Here is a 16,569-nt window from a genome sequence, read left to right on the forward strand (position 1 = left end):
AAAGAATTATTTCTTTATGTCTAATAGACACCGAGGCAGTGGGAAGGAGAAGTGTCTCCACTGCCATCACCACTGACCCTGTTCAGCTCCTCTTGTGCACCCCCAGGTCCCCCCTCAGCAAGGGATCCCAGCCTGTGCCAGGCTCTTTGGTGGTGTCACTGCTGCAGGACCGTGCACCTGTCTCTGTTAAACTCTGCACTCTTCCTACCAGCTCACTGTTCCAGCCTGTCCTGGTCTGGAGATGGCTTTCCCTGCTGACACGTCCTCCTCACTGCCCGGTGTGGTGTCACCAGCAGATCTGGTGATGGTGCCCTCAGACCCCTCATCCAGATTATTTGTGGTGATGTTGAAAAGTGTGGTACCACCATCATTTTCTGGGGATGCCCCCCTTGTGACAGGCTGCCAGCCTGAGTTAGAAGTATTGAGGGCACCCTGTGGCCCTGTTTCCCGCCCACAGGCGGTATCTTGCTGGTTTGTCCAGGAGAAGGCTGTGGGAAACAGTGTCAAACACTTTGCTGGAGTTTGTTAAACAGTATCAGCTGCCCTCCCCGTGTGACAGGAAATGTTATTTTGTTGCAGGTGATGGGGTCGCTCTGGCATGTTCTGCCTGTAGTGAAACTGCTCTGGCTCTTCCCAAGCGCCTGCTTCATTTGGCACTGGTAAAGCCAGACAGCAATTACTGTGTTTTACAGCCTGGTGCACTTATCATGGGGGCTCCTTAAATATTCTCTTAACACAAAGAGAACACTAAGCCTGTTTTTTTGTGTAACCTTGAGATCACTCACTTCCCATTGTGCTGGGCCTCTGATTTCAGTGTTTTATAGAAGGTGAAAATAGGAAATAATTGTTTACAGTCTGTGGATTTCAAATTGAATCGGTCTATTTTTCTTTCCTCGTTCTCTAATACAGTTTGCTTCTTGAACTATTGTAGTAGTTACTAAAGCATGATATTACAAATATAAAATGCAATACTTTTGGCTATATAAACTTATTGTTGTATTTCTCTAAATTTGAGAGGCCTATATTTAACTTGTATTATCTCTGTTAAAAAGCAAAATGGTGCCTGCATTCAATATAAGAGAAATAACTGTTCTTGTTCGTGAAATAGTCTCTTCCTGTTTGAAAACAAAGAACTGAGGAAATTCTGAAGATGCATAAACTTGGGAACATTTGCTAAAAAGTAATATAATTTTCATGATACTGAGTACGTTGTCTGGTGAATAGTACAGTCATGATTTACTTTCTTTGTTCTTTGACTTCCTAAGATAATGCCAACTTTTCCTTTTAAAAGTTCAGTCGGAAACATTTGAAATGGCAAGAACAAATCCAGTGTCATTGGTGCCAAAATGCTGTCCCTGAATATTGTGGAAATTGGAGTGCAAATCATAAATAATTGCCCTATTATAAAGTTATATTATTTTTTTAAGGAGAAAGTTTGGCAAATGTCATTCTAAAGTAAAGGAAATCAGAAAAAAATGCAGGACATATCAGAATATTGAGTGAAGTGCTAGCAGTGCAATCTTACAAGTTTTTTTGCAGATGCCAAGTGATAATGAAACTTTTTTTCCCGTAGATGGGTATTCTGCTTCCATGCTTCCTTGGTCATCATCCCACCAACTTAAATTTCACTGTAACTCTATTGCAGAGGCTCATTTACTTCTTGATTTTCTTCTGCCCCACTCCAGTGCTGCCTGACCCATTCCCTTCCTCTTCCTCCTTCCTGTCACCTCATGACTTCCCTATGAAGTAATTTCAGCTCTGTAGCTTTCTGCACACCCTCAACTCTTCCCTGGGCTATAAAATGACTCTTCAGCATTTTTTCCCAGTTCTATTGTATTTGCCTCCATAATAGAGCTCGCTTCCCTTTCCCTACCTGCAAACTGCCTGACCTGTCACTTGCATGAGCTTTTTGAGTAACTTTTACTCCTCAAAGACGCTGATTACACAACAGGAAATAAAATGAGTTATTTTGTTCTGCTACTCCCTTGTCCCTTACCCAGTAACTTCTTGTCAAATCTGTTTTCACCTCTGTTAGACATAGCGGCATTATTCTGGTGAGTGGAGATTGATTTTGAAAGAACTGTCAGAAAAAAGTGGATACAAACCAAATTACAGTATCATTGTCAGGTCTCAAGAGCAACATATCCTGGAACTGAGTGCCCCTGATTTTTGTTGCTGATGACTGGGAATGAATGAGCAGCTGAGAAGTTGCTCCTCATTTAATTTGCAGATCTGGCACAAGGTCCCATACAGGTGTTCTGCTTGCATGTTGTTTGTTTTACACAAACAAAGTGTAAACCACCAGGAAGAGAGCAGGCTTGGGGTTTTTGGTTTGGCGTTTTTTGGTTTTTTTTCTTCTCTCTGAAATAACTTGCTTTTGTTAGGTTTTGGTCAGATAATTCTCCTAAACTTAAAACAAACCACATTACCTGTGCTGTCTTATGAAGTGGCCGTGTATTTTGAATATTTTAGAAGTCTTATGTTTCCATGTCACCTTGCCACAATCTTCTTCCCACTTCTCAGAGTGTATTTTTATTCTGACTTGGCCTCAGCAGACTTAAGGCCATGTTAGTGTGGAGAGCTGTGCTCAGTCCTTTGGTGGCAGGGAGCCTTTAGCTCAAATTCCATCTAGTAAAAAACAATTTCCTCAGGGTGTGGAGCAGCAAAAAAATCCGCTACAACTTATTACAAAACAAAACCAACCTTTAAATGATTGCAAAACTTTTTTTTTTCTTTTCCAAGAAGTGTAATTAACTGGTCCCTGCAAGTGTATTTATTGTGAGGCATTTGAAGTCCTCCCAGTGTTCACATAATATTCATCGTGATGGTTTGGTTACAAACCCTGGACCTATAAGCTGTCAAGGATGTAAATACCTACATCTGTCCCAAATTCCATGTATCAAAATGAGTTTAGTATTAACATTTTAAATAAGTTTGTTATCTGCAATAACATTCCAACAAATCAATTTTGGGATTTTTAATTATACAGTTTTTCAGATTTAAGGCTGAGGTTTTTGCGTATCCTTAACTTATTGTAGATTCTTGTTGAATATTATTCAGTCCTACCTGTTTAAATTTCTTTGACTATATGTGCATTGTATGAGTACTGAGGAATGCAAGTTGCTTAAAAAATTAAGATTTTTGTTCTTTGTGGATGTTAATGTGAAAATTTTTATAGTCTTTTTGTTCTAAACCTTTATTCTTTTGTTTAAACTGAATTTTGTGGCATAACCCTGTAACATTCCTCTAAGGTGAATTCTTTAATGAAACTGTTGGGTTAGAAAAGAGTGGGGAGAAAGAGGATTTTGAATAATAAAAGTAACCTGAAATACTAATGCAAATTTCAGAATGTTTTTTAGTAAACAGTGCCCAGTACCTGTAAATGAGCTATAAATTTTACAAACCTGATTTCCTGAAAGTAATTCACACCCCACCTGTTTCTAGCAATTGCTCACACATCCACACATCCCGTGATAAATAAGCTGTGCTGCGAGTTGGCTGCTGGCTCTCATTTGGTGGGAGATCACACATCTATCTCATCAATGTGCTGGGCCATTGAGCACCACGGTGTTTGTGTGTCCATTGGTATTAAGAGAATGGATGTCATTGTTTGTGACTATAAGGTGCTGTTTCGATTTTATCCCAGCTGTTTATTTTCCTTTGCTCCCCACAGTAATAGATGTTGTTCCCTGTGTCTGTATTTGACAGTAACTGCTCCTGGCAGGTTTTCTGTGCACTCACATTTTCCAGACATGGCTGTTTCAGTTAAGGGTGTGGCTTGTTCTGACCCAGCTGTGTTAGAGCAGGCTCTTGCCTAGAAACACTTATCATGGCAGAAAGTCTTCTGGCATTACAGCTTATCTCACTGGGGGCTGTAGTGCACTACAGCAGAAAGAAGCTGCCTGTACTGAAGTGTTGTGGGTGTGGAGACAGACTTAATTTTTTTTTCTAATATGTATTTTTACTGCCTGGGCAGACTGTTGTGATTTTCAGTGTGACCTTCCAGTTTATAGAATCATTGGGCATTCCCCATGGTGTGTTCAGATTCCTTTTATTTATTTATTGGTATTCATATTACTGAAGCTCTTACTGGAGAGTTCATCATGCCTTACTCCCAAAGGGTTTTTCAAGGAAACTCATAAATAAATTTCAGTGTCTTTACAAAGTGTTGTCAAGCATGTCTGCTTCTAGTTTGAAAGTTGATCCCTTTAACATCAGTAGCTGACAACCATTAAAACAATTACCATTACAGTTATGTTAAAACAATTCATTATTAGACCTTGCAAGGGGGATGCCATTAATTCTGGGTGTCTGCAAAACTGCACTATGAAATAGGTAATATTTAATCTTAGATATAAAAGCATCACTGAATGTTAATCATTGATTTTCACATGAAATTATTGCCACTACATAATGATGAAGTAATAGCTTCCCAAGACCTTCTTGAATGCCATTGTGTGCTTGTTTGGAGTGATGCAACTTTGGCAAGACACTGTGATCCCATTTTAATGTTGCTCTTGTGGGCTGTTAGGAACCAGCTTCTCTCCAGTGTGAGTAGGAAACAGTGCAGTAATTATGCATGCCATTCATTTGGAAATAGGTTTTGGTACTCTGAAAGCAAGATGGAATTAGTGTAAATAATTAAATGCAAAATTACATTTGCAGATGTGTGTACAGTTTAATTTAAATAAGATTGTGCATACACAAACAGTGTGACATTTAAACATAGTCTGAACATCAAATGCCTGAGCAGGCAGGGGCAGGCTGTTCTCTGCTGGTGGTAAGCTCAAACTTCCTAGTTTTCCTGTGCTTTGCTTTTCAGAAAAGACACATTTGTGGCTGTGCTCAGCAGAGTGAACTACTTGAGTGGTTCCAGTTGTCTTCACTTGCCATTGTGCTGTTTCTAAACTCCCTGATTTTTTTTGGATAAGTGGGGGCTGGTGAAGTTCAGACTTTGGGCTGAGTGAGTTGTTTCTGTAAGAGAGTAAGGCATGCTTGGGTCTGCAAATTGTTGTTTTTCAACAAAGCCCTGGATGTATGGCTGATAGAGCTCAGGAGGTTGGAAAAAGTGTTAGCAGGCTTTCAAAAGCATTTTCAAGGAAGGAAGTGGCAGATGGTGCAGGCTGGAGGTTGTGAGGAGGAAGAGAACTTAGGAGGAGTGTACTAGGCATCTGAAGCTGCCAAAGGAGAGATGTCTGCTATAACTTCACTTGCTTAAAATTTCCTAGGTCTAATACCTTAAAAGGCCTTCCTTGTGGATAAAAGCATTAATTCTCCTTGCTGTAACCTTTATTTCTCTGTGGGTGAAGGAAATTGAGCAATTTAAATAATAAAGATGTGCATATGAGCTTTAGAGAAGAAAACAATCAGCCACGATGTTTAAAGTCTAAACTTTAAAATGAAATATTTTAAACACTGCAGAGGTGTTTTTGTGTGTTTATTTAGTAACTCAGTGGGTGGAAATCATGGAGTGTTTAAGTGCTATCATAGGTTTTCATAGTAATATCGTGTTCTGCAGAGTCAAGGAAAATACTTTGTTTTGCTCATTGTGTTCAGCTGTCTCAGTTCAGTGGTTTTTTCATTCTGATATAAGGAACAAGTTGAATTTTGAAACATCTTTCCTAATGTAAGAATTAAAGAGGATGAAATCTGCTAATTCTGGAGTCTTGAAGTAGGTAATTTTCTTCATCGCAATGATTTTGTTTAACATAATCTGCATTTCAAAATTTATGTAAACTTGTCTTTGCTGTGTGCATCCACATCTGAAGTGGTTTTAGCTAATAAGCATGCAAATAAATTACTAAACAAATTAGGAGCAGTTTAAGATCAGTCCCTAACAAAAATCTAAAAATGGCAAAAGAATAGAGAGCTATGTAAAACCTTACTAATTTTAGATGTAGATGGTGAATGATTACTTACATGAAGTCTTCTATACAGTCTTTTCTACTTAGTTGTAATTTGATATATCAGGTGACCAGAAATTGGAGGCTTGGATCTCAAAGTGTTGCGAGGGTGGCTTTATTGAACTGTCTTTCTGTCAGTGGAAGGCTTCAAAATTCTTCTGAGAAGGATTTTGGAATGAGGGTTGTAATACTGTGCCCAGCAAACTGGGATAATGTTACACCAAGGAATTGTTGTGAGTGGAAGAAGGAGGTGTCTGTGAGCAATACTGGCTGAGCTTTCAGCCTTTCTGGTACATCCAGGCAGTTGCTGACTATGACATGTAAAACTGAAAGGAGCCCTGGCCAGGGAGTGGGGGCTGGGTGTGTCTGTGCTTCCCAGATTCCAAAAACCACAGGCTGATGTAGTGATGTGCACGTTATTGAATGGACCTAAAATAAATGTGAAAAGAATACTTTGGGTTGCAACGTCAAAATTTCTCAGTTTGTATCCAGGAATGTGTTGGCAGTCCAAGCATGTTTTGGTGGAGCTGATTCTTCATCTTAATGAACATGTGTAATATACTAATTGCAGTGATGATTTAATTTCTGATTTGTCCAATATTCTTTTTATTATGTCTCCTTTAACTTCTAAAGAAAAAACTAAAAGGCAAAAGCCCAAACCAATAAGTTTAGACCTTGTGTCTGGAACTTCTGTCATTGTCTCTGAGAAGGTTTGAAGGACTTCCATGATTCTAAAAAACAATCTGGCCAGACAGTTTAAAGAATTTTTTCCCCAGTTTAAATGGGAACTGTCATATTAGTTTTGTGCTTCATGAATTTATATAGCATATTGGACTTCTCATATATGTTAGCCAACTTTTCTGATCTTGTATATTAAAATCCTTTTTCTTACTCTAGAATATTGCTATCTAGTTGCACAAACATGGTTTATCATTTGGGAAGACATGCTAATTTTAGATGGATTTGAACTATTACTTTGAAGGTAGAAACACATATGAATTTTGTAATTATTTCCTTGCTTGATTTATTTATTCCTCTTCTCTGTCCTTCTTCATAGGTTCCTTAAAACTGTGCTATGAATGGTGATTCTGGTGTGGGGGTGGTGACTTCACCACCTCCAACAACAGCCCCTCATAAAGAGAGGTATTTTGATCGAGTTGATGAAAATAATCCAGAATATTTGAGAGAGAGAAATATGGCACCTGATCTTCGCCAGGATTTTAACATGATGGAGCAGAAGAAGAGAGTCTCCATGATTCTTCAAAGCCCAGTAAGAAAATAAATGCTTCATCTTTAAAGTGACAAATCTAATTTTTTTTTCACAATGAGTATGGAATTGGAGAATTTTATGGTATCTTAGATACATTTGTTCTTTCTTCTTATTGGTCTTTCATGATTTCTTTTCCTTATTCTACCTGTTTGAATTTTTATGATCTACTCACAAAGCAGCTCTACAATCTGGCTTTCAGAATTTACATGATGATCATAACCATATACAGATGATTATCTCTGTATAATCATCAACATTTTTTTCATATTTTCCATCTAATCCTTTAAAAACATTTTTTCACTGGTTTCATGTATTTGCTTAAATGTAACTCTCTTAAGAGTAGCTTATACAAGGCAGATCTATCCTGTACTCAGTTTTTCTTTTGGGATTTGGACATATGAAATATTTTTGTTATCTCTTCCTGAAAAGGTGCACAGTAATGAGGTATGAATGATTGACATTTTATATTGAAGATGTTCCTGTGGGGAGATAGCACACAGACAACTTTCCCTCATGACATTTGTTCTTTTTGTAATCACTAGTGGGTGACTTTAGATTCAAAACATTACATGACATAACTTCACTTGGAATAGGGATGTGGTTGTACGTTTGCAGTCAGCAATAGTAAAAACTCTTCTTTTCTTCCTACCAGGTTTAAATATATTTAAAAAAACCCAAACAAAACCTGGGAAAAATGTAAACAACCCCTCATCTAAACAGGTTTTAAAAATTTAATGTTCATTGTTTTCTGTGTTCCTGAATGCTTTCTTGGCTCTCAGTTCCCTGGGAGCCAGAGTGACAAATTTCCTTTCCTGGTTCTGCTACTTTTCCTTTCACATTTTGTGTTAAAATCGCTTGTACATTCTCCTCCCTCCAGAAATACATACTAGTGAGGCTCAAAGACTTTTGGTGTTACTTGAAAAGAGAACACTGGAATTTCCATTAAAAACCCAAGTGACTCAGATCTCTGGAGCTCCAGAGAGCAATGTTCTGAAGTTACAGTGTGCACCCAGTAGCTCTGCCCTGAGGTGTTTTCCAGAAGAGGTGAAGGATGGTTCCATCGAGGTGCAAGAAGGAAGCTGTGTATGAAAGGTTCATTTAAACATGCATTACAACATGCAATGTCTCATTGCTAGGCCTTCTGTGAAGAACTGGAATCCATGATCCAGGAGCAGTTCAAGAAGGGGAAGAACCCGACAGGTTTATTGGCTTTGCAGCAGATTGCGGATTTCATGACAACGCACGTACCAAACGTCTACCCTGCGGCACCTCAGGGCGGAATGGCTGCGCTGAACATGAGTGAGTGCACCTCCAGTCAGCAGAGCTGAATCCCCTTTTTTCTGCAAAGGCTTAAAATGAAGACAGTGGGAATGAAATAAAGAGTACTGTGAAGTTCAAATGCTATCCTGTTCTGCTCTCTTGAACACTGAATACATGAAAGAATTGCATAGTTTCTAAATGCCACAGTGCTATGCAATGTGATTCATGTACATAGTTTATATCAAAAGCTATTTTGAGGATGCTATCTAAATTGAAAAATAAGCCTGATAAGTCAGTGCTATTAAAATTTTTTAAATATTTAAATACTGCTAATTACAATATGGTTTGTCTTTAGGAAAACTAAACACTCAGCAGTAGTCTGATAACAGTGAAGGTCTTTAGAAACCAATTATTTTTGCCATCAGAATACTGTTTGCACCTTTCTCCTGTGAAGTGAAGCTTTAGACAAGAAACATCAGCAAGCAAAACAAAGCAGAAAAAAGAATGTGCGAATGCATGTGCACACAGGTTTTGTGTTAAGATAAAATAAGTCCTTGCCTGTGCTCCAAAACATATCTTTAGTTCTGCCTGTAGCATGGCCTGGTTCTGCTTTTTCAGTTACTTTTAACCACATTTCTAATTGCACTGTAACTAGAATTACAGTATTTGTATTATTTCCCATAATCTTCCTCCCTCTACCTAATTTTTCTTAATAAATGAACCTGTGTGCATCTTTTTAGGTGTGTAATTCACCTTGTCAGGAGTACCTGTGTCACAAAAAGTGGAATATTTTGGATTACATTATTCTTTTAACAATGATGATGTATTTTACAAACAATCATTAGTTTGAGAGAAGAAAAAAATATTTTGCTTAGCAATGCACTATCACATAAGCATTAATTTATAGCAGGGAAGGAAATGAATGCTGAGTCTACCAAAGTTGAATAACCTTGCTCAAGATTGTTATGTTTGTGTAATAGCAATTATTTCATCATAGAAATGAAAATTTGCTGACCATTTCTTAGGTTAATGTGTTCATATAAACCAGTAAGAGCAGCCAGTGTAATAGTGGTGCACATTGCTAGGTTTGAACTGCTCCTGAACTCAACCCACCTTGTGCTTTTTTTCCCCCTTCTCTTCAGGTCTTGGCATGGTAACACCAGTGAATGATCTGAGAGGATCTGATTCCATTGCTTATGAAAAAGGGGAGAAGTTGTTACGATGCAAGTTGGCAGCTTTCTACAGATTAGCAGATCTCTTTGGCTGGTCTCAGCTTATTTACAATCATATAACAGTGAGTATTGAATCAACAGATAACTGAACCAATTGTTTTAACATACAAGAGAATTGCTTCCCTCCCCTATCTGTCATTTTCTCTTTGTGTGTGATAAGAGCAGAGTGGTATTGAAAGCAGTATAATAGTGAAGAGATTTGTCATTGCATCTCAGCTTGGATGTCAGCTACCACAGTCTGAATAGAGTCTTGAGAGAGTGTACTTGAGAATTCTTAGGATGAAATAAAGATTGCTGAAAGACTCAGCCTTTTAGTGTCTCAAATGCTTTGAATAATTGTATTTATTGTTCTACAAGGTCATTTCTTAGTTTTCTTGGTTTTTTTGCTAAGTGCTAAAATATCTTCTTAGTCATTCAGTTGAATTTTATAATTCAGGTACCAGCCTTTCTGAGAAAGAAGCCCTAGTATTTCTGAACAGGAGCGAGCTTCTCTGCTTAATGCAGCGTGCCAACAATTTTCCTTGTGACTGAGTAATCACTGGCATCCATAAAAATAATGACAAGGGGGTCAAATCAAGGAGGTTTTATACATCAGAAGAATGATCAACATAGTCTCATGAGTAAAGTCACAGCTGTGGTGTGCAGCCCCGTCAATTGTTGTCCTAACAGAGCTGAATTGTTTTTTATTCAACATAATAGAGATTGTCCTTTATGTATTTTCAGTTTTTCTAGATGCAGTTGGAATGAAATATGGTTAATATTATTGGTACTGCTTTTTGAGAATTCAAGGCATATTCTATGTGAGCAGATGAAGATGATAAATGATGTGTAGGCATAGGATCAAGACAGTATTGGTTAGAGCGTTCGGTTCCTTTTGTAAGGGAACACATCCAACAGAATGGTTCTTGTAAACAGCTCTGTGCCACCCCCAGATTCTTCATACGTGACAGGAGAATTGATTTTGTAAAAGGGACAGTAATGCAATGAAAAGATTCCTAGGCAAGCAGATTTGGAGATGGCTTTCTAGTGTAAAGTTCGGCCCTGGGAATGTTTGTACATTTAGGTAAAAGATAAATGTAAGGAAGAGTAGCATGAGGCAAGGACATGTGACTGGGGTGGAATGCCTCATGCTTGCTTTCTTTGGGGAGGAGCACAAGGAAGACACCAGGTGAGGTGGAAGACAGTCAAAGCACTTGGGAAATGAGATTCTGAAAGTGTTTGTCACTTCTGAATGGTGGAGGTACTGGAAAGCTCTTGATTTGTCAGCAGCAGTCCCAAGTCATAGTTCTCCTGTCTTTTACAAACTCCTCCAGTGAACAGCATTCTGAAAGATGGCTGAAAGGTACAATTTATCTTCAGAAGCTGATCTAGAACAAGGTTATTATGTTCATTAAGCTCCCATACCCTCACAATTCCCATCTGGGCATATCAGGGAGTTGGGTGGAGTATTGTTGCTTTTTTTGGATCCTTATCAATCACTGACAGTTACTGTATGTGGACTTGCTCAGATTGGTGCAGTCCTGATGCAGAAGCAGAATTACAGAGCATCAAGAGCTTTCATGCCAAGTATGATAATGTTGAGTACACTTGGGTATATCTCCAGGGTTTTCATGTCAAGTGCAATAATGTAAAGTAAACTTGGGTGCCTCCAGGGTAAGGCAGAATTTGAGATTACAGATTTACAGAAGATAGACATCATTCACCAGGTCTTGGTTTGCTTTGAGGGCATGAGCTGTTAATTGGATCTAATCCTAAAGCATAGTGGTTTGTGAGTCTTGCTGCTTGTTTGTCTTTGATTTGAACTTTCTTATTAGCTTTTGGGATATTTTGAATAATACTTGTTCTTTGTCTTGCATAAATAAGAGATTTTTCTTCATCATTTGCACTTCTGTAATGGAAAACTACTTTGGTGATTCATAAAAGTACAGATTAACTTCAACTGACTGCTTCAGTTTAAGGTTCTTATGCTGTAGCATGTTCCCAGCTGGTTGTAAAGGAAACTAGAACTTTGCTAGAAGCTTTTGCATGACTGCACAACTACTTATTTGAATTTTTTTCCTGGAATAGAACTATAGCAAAGTATATGTGTATTTAAGGTTGCAAGGAGTAGAAGACATGAGGCAGAAACAGCATAAAGTATCTGCATTTCAGGGAAATTCAAAACTCGTAAATAACTTTGAATTAAAAAACCTCAGACAACAAAAAACCTGAACCCACAACACAAACTACCCAAATGCTGGGTAGACTCATAGCAAAGCAGGGAGTTGTCTCATGTGTCCAGTAAAACTTAGGAAGCCTATTAATTCGCTATCAAAAGACACTTTAATTACCTAGATGTCCTGTACTTTTCATTGTACAGACTTCTAAGGGATGCATCCAAAGATGTGAGAGCTTTGAAGCCAAAATTATTTTTGTATTTATAAACCCCTGATTGTCTGAATGAGATGAGAGAGAAAAAACATAAGTGAAGGTCAGGATACTTGGTAGAAAATTTGCAAGTGTGCTGTACTGCTCACAGATGTCTCACAGGAAGCAGCATCAGTGATGAAACCCTTCTCAGCATCAAGATGGTTTAGATCTGTACACCAGTTTTTGCATTTTCTCACAGCCTTTTACTTTTTTACCTTATGTCTTACTGGGGTAGAAATACAGTTGGAGTATAAACTCATTCCACTGAAAGAATTAACTTTTTTTTCCCTCCATTTCTCTCAGTATTGTTCCTTTTATCCATAGTGGGCGAGTTGTCATTATAACAGAATATAAGGGTTTCTAAATTCCACTGATCTGGAGGATTCAGACATGTTACTGCCATCTGTTTTTGTTCAACATAAATTAATTAACAGTACTGTGCATTGATTTTCTGTTGTAGCATACATGAAAGTCATATTGTGCATTATAGGCATATTTGCCTATTCCATAATCAATGTAAAATTAACTTTAATGGCTTGGGGTCTTCTATGCTTTAAAAAAACCTTCTCAGTAACTCTTACTCTTGTTTTGTCCTTAGGCCAGAGTAAATTCTGAGCAAGAGCACTTCCTTATTGTACCTTTTGGACTCCTCTATAGTGAAGTCACTGCATCTAGTCTGGTAAGCAATTGTTGATTTTCAGAACTGTAAAATAGTCATATATATATATATATATATATGAATATATATGTCACTTTAGATTCTCTCCTGGGAATGTTTTACTCTTGTGTAATATGTTCAGAACAATGTTGTTGAACACGGCTGGTTTTGGTACTGCTGAGGTACCTGAGAGATTTCTTTGCCCATGTTCACCATCAGGTGTCCTCCAGCTGATCTGCCTGTAAAGAGGTGCCAGGTCACTTGGGCAGTGAATCACCTCATGCCCTTGAAAGCTGCTGGCTCTTTAGTCCAGCTTGTGCAGGGAAACTTCAGGCATTTAGATAGAAATGATGACAACTGCTTTTAGAGGCTCAGTGTTGATGCTGAATTAAATCAATTTTCTTCGAGCTTGATTATGACAATAATTCTTTTCATTCCCAGGTTAAAATCAATATTCAGGGAGATGTGGTTGATCGTGGAAGCACTAACTTGGGAGTAAACCAAGCTGGTTTTACGTTGCACTCAGCAATTTATGCAGCTCGACCTGATGTCAAGTGCATTGTCCATATCCACACACCAGCAGGAGCTGCGGTAAGCTGCTTCTGGCTTTGTCCTGTTCCCCCACCCCTCCCAAAGGGAAAATAGGTGGCTCCCCTTAATTGTAGATATGCTTCCTATTGGGAGGGCAGAGCCTTTTAGTCTGCCTTCAAGTGGGGTTCTGTTTGAGTCAGAGCCCATCCTTACTGCGTTGTTACCTGAAGGGTCAGACAGTAAACTGAGTTGTCATTGGAAAATGTGCATGTCACACATGTGTGTCCTTTACCACAAAAGACCTGATCTTTGGACAGTGAGTCATAAAAGCTTTAGCGCATTTTGTTGGTTTTGTGAAGCACAGTTTATCAAGGTTTTCTGAAATATTCAAAAATTTCTCAGTGTTTCTCTTTGGAGAAACTGAATACAAGTCAATTCTGCCTCTTTGGAATGTTTTGAGAGTGTGACTTGCAGTGTTCACTGATTTTTTTTTTAATTGATTGATTAATCAGATTAATGCAACCATTCTAAGGATAAATTATCAAATTCCTAAAGTTGTGAATTACAGAGTAGCCTTTTAAAGCTTACCTGCAGTGCTGCAGAATTATCACCAAAGTTCTTCTTTTGACATCTGGGCAGGAGGGGGAAATAACTGAATGGAGTGGAAGGAATGAAGGATGCAGTTGATTTTGGGATTTGGTGATTTCTTGTTTGGTTTTTTTTCCTGAGTCCTTTTGTATAGGTGTTGCTGTTGTGTAAAGACATATTGGGACAGACCCAAAATCAGTGTGAGTTTTGTATACAGTCCAAAAGTTATCAAATAGAGGCTTTAAGGATGGAGTATAAGACCACTGTGTATGTACCTGTAGAGATAAATTCATTTAACACATAAAAAATATATTCTTATTTGAATTCTCATCACTGTATTTTTTCACTTTTTCTATTGCAAGAAATTCAATCAGTTGTTTTAATATTTCTCAGGTTTCTGCAATGAAGTGTGGTCTCCTGCCAATTTCACCTGAAGCACTTTCCCTAGGGGAAGTAGCTTATCATGACTACCATGGTATTCTAGTGGATGATGAAGAAAAGGTGGTTATTCAGAAAAATTTGGGGCCTAAAAGCAAGGTCAGTATTTACATCTAGAATTAAAGAAAAAAAAGGAAAGGGGGGCAGTGTGTTTGTGTGCCAGGTATGTTCTTTAGTCAGTAGCAAATATTCTTTAATCAAGAGCATGAAAATACTTGGTGTACTGCTGTTAACTTTCTTTCAATGTTTCTCTAGGTCCTTATTCTCAGAAACCATGGCTTAGTATCAGTTGGAGAGACTGTTGAGGAGGCTTTCTACTATATTCATAACCTAGTGCTTGCCTGTGAGATACAAGTAAGAGCTTTAATATGTTATGTAATATACAGCCTGCTGTATTAACCACCAAACAGATTAATAATTGCATACTTTACTGGTTCAACTCTTGGATCTAAACTAACACAATCATCTGTGATACCACTGTATTGTGGGGGAATATCCAAAGCTTTGATTTCACTGACAATATTCCAGTACTATATTGAAATCATCAATTTGCTGCCTGTTAAAATACTTGTGAAGATTTAAGACAACTTTTATACAAGCATATTCATTTATTTAATTTTAAAAGCAAGTAGATTTCTCCTGGATTTATGCCAAGTTTTTAGGGGGTTTCTTGGTTTTCATTCCATTCCCCACAAGAATCTTAAAGACGACTCTGTTGTTTTTAAGGTACGTACCCTTGCCAGTGCAGGTGGACCAGACAATTTAGTGCTTCTTGATCCTGGGAAGTACAAAGCCAAGTCTCGTTCCCCCGAGTCTCCAGCAGGTGAGGGTACCGTGTCCCATCCCAAATGGCAGATTGGTGAACAGGAGTTCGAAGCTCTCATGCGAATGCTTGATAATCTGGTAAGGCAGGCCTTTTTGTCTCATCTTTTAATATGATAATGTATCAAATACGGGTTTTAAAGCTGCATGGAGTTGGGATAATTTATACAGCCTGCAGCCTGTTCTTTCCCAAGGACTTGGAGACAACATGAAAAGCATCAGGTGTCCTTTGTACAGATTTACTTCTTATTCATAATCTGATTGTTATTGGTGAGATCAGAGGAGATCTTGTGGGATTGGGCACCTCCAAATCAGAGTACTGCAGTGCTTGCACTCAATCTGTATTTTTCCCTCTGTTCCCACCCCCTCCCAAAATGTGTAAAACTGTTCATGTCTTATGAGGTGTGAGGTCCAGCATAATTTGACAAAGATTTTACTAGTACCTGAAAGAGTTTAAAAGAGTTTAAAAGACAGGTTTTAAATAAATAAAAGCCTTCAGATAAAATGGTTTCAGTAAGAACCCATCTGTAACGAATGACCAGATACCAACATTTACTATCCAACTTCAGTGGGAAAGATGTGGCTGGGGACAGCAGACTGCTTGTGTCTGACTGGTACCTTTGGTAGATTCAGCTGGATTTCAGTTTTTCTAGAAAATAACAGTTTTATGTTTCTTACTGCACCTAGAAAGCAAGATCATAGAAGAAATGGCATTGTACTCAGCAGGAATGTAGGAATAAAAGGAGCTTTCAGTCATACAATACAGACCCTTAATATTATGATTAGCTACATACTGTATTGAGTATTTAATTATATTAGGTGGTAGATAATTACTGAAGATGTGTTTTGATCATTAAAAGTTGGAGCAGAACCCAAGTAAGGTCACAGCAATGCTTAATGCATGAGAACTCTATAGAAAGCTAAGTCTGCATAGTTGGGGCTGATATTTCTTTACATAGAATAGATAGATAGAGAATTTGACTGCTTTGGGAACTAAGCTATTCACACTTTTCCTCTGAGCCATTTTGAAAATATTTTGCCAGTGGAAACTTCTTAAAGAAACTGTTAAATGTCCCTTTTGTATGTTAAGTGCTGAACATAATATGAAAGAAAGCATGGGCAGACATGACTAGTGTGAATAGGGAAGGTTAAAGGTGGAACAAAATACAGTTCAGAGGAAGTGGGAAAGTGAAACAACATAAAATTAGAGAGAGGAGTGAATAAGGACATAAAAGTAGCATTCTTGAAGTCTTCCCTTATATACCATCTGTTGATTTCTAGATGTAAAAACACAGAAAAGATTTTTTTATCTAGCATATCATAGAGGTGCTTCTTTATGTCTTTCATTTAGAATTGTGAGAAACAGTCAATATATTTGATTACATTAAAAAAAAAAAGTGTAAATGAGTCGCTGGAATGTAGTACGAAGAAAAGTCATGATTCTGCATTTGGACTTAA

General features: G+C 38.0%; 1 protein-coding gene across 17 annotated transcripts in view; it reads left to right on the forward strand.

Annotated features, from left to right (window-relative positions):
- The window catches only part of ADD1 (adducin 1), a 62,050-nt gene that overhangs the window by 24,005 nt on the left and 21,476 nt on the right, over positions 1-16,569 (forward strand). For all 17 annotated transcript variants that reach the window (XM_063401519.1, XM_063401512.1, XM_063401513.1 and 14 more), the window contains 8 exons: positions 6,961-7,173; positions 8,310-8,472; positions 9,576-9,727; positions 12,673-12,753; positions 13,174-13,323; positions 14,245-14,388; positions 14,545-14,643; positions 15,016-15,192. In XM_063401519.1, the coding sequence (XP_063257589.1) occupies positions 6,979-7,173; positions 8,310-8,472; positions 9,576-9,727; positions 12,673-12,753; positions 13,174-13,323; positions 14,245-14,388; positions 14,545-14,643; positions 15,016-15,192 (1,161 nt within the window). In that variant the 5' untranslated portion in view covers positions 6,961-6,978. The remainder of the gene's footprint in view (positions 1-6,960; positions 7,174-8,309; positions 8,473-9,575; positions 9,728-12,672; positions 12,754-13,173; positions 13,324-14,244; positions 14,389-14,544; positions 14,644-15,015; positions 15,193-16,569) is intronic.

This window comes from Prinia subflava, chromosome 7, assembly GCF_021018805.1.
Source record: "Prinia subflava isolate CZ2003 ecotype Zambia chromosome 7, Cam_Psub_1.2, whole genome shotgun sequence".
Taxonomy (NCBI): domain Eukaryota; kingdom Metazoa; phylum Chordata; class Aves; order Passeriformes; family Cisticolidae; genus Prinia; species Prinia subflava.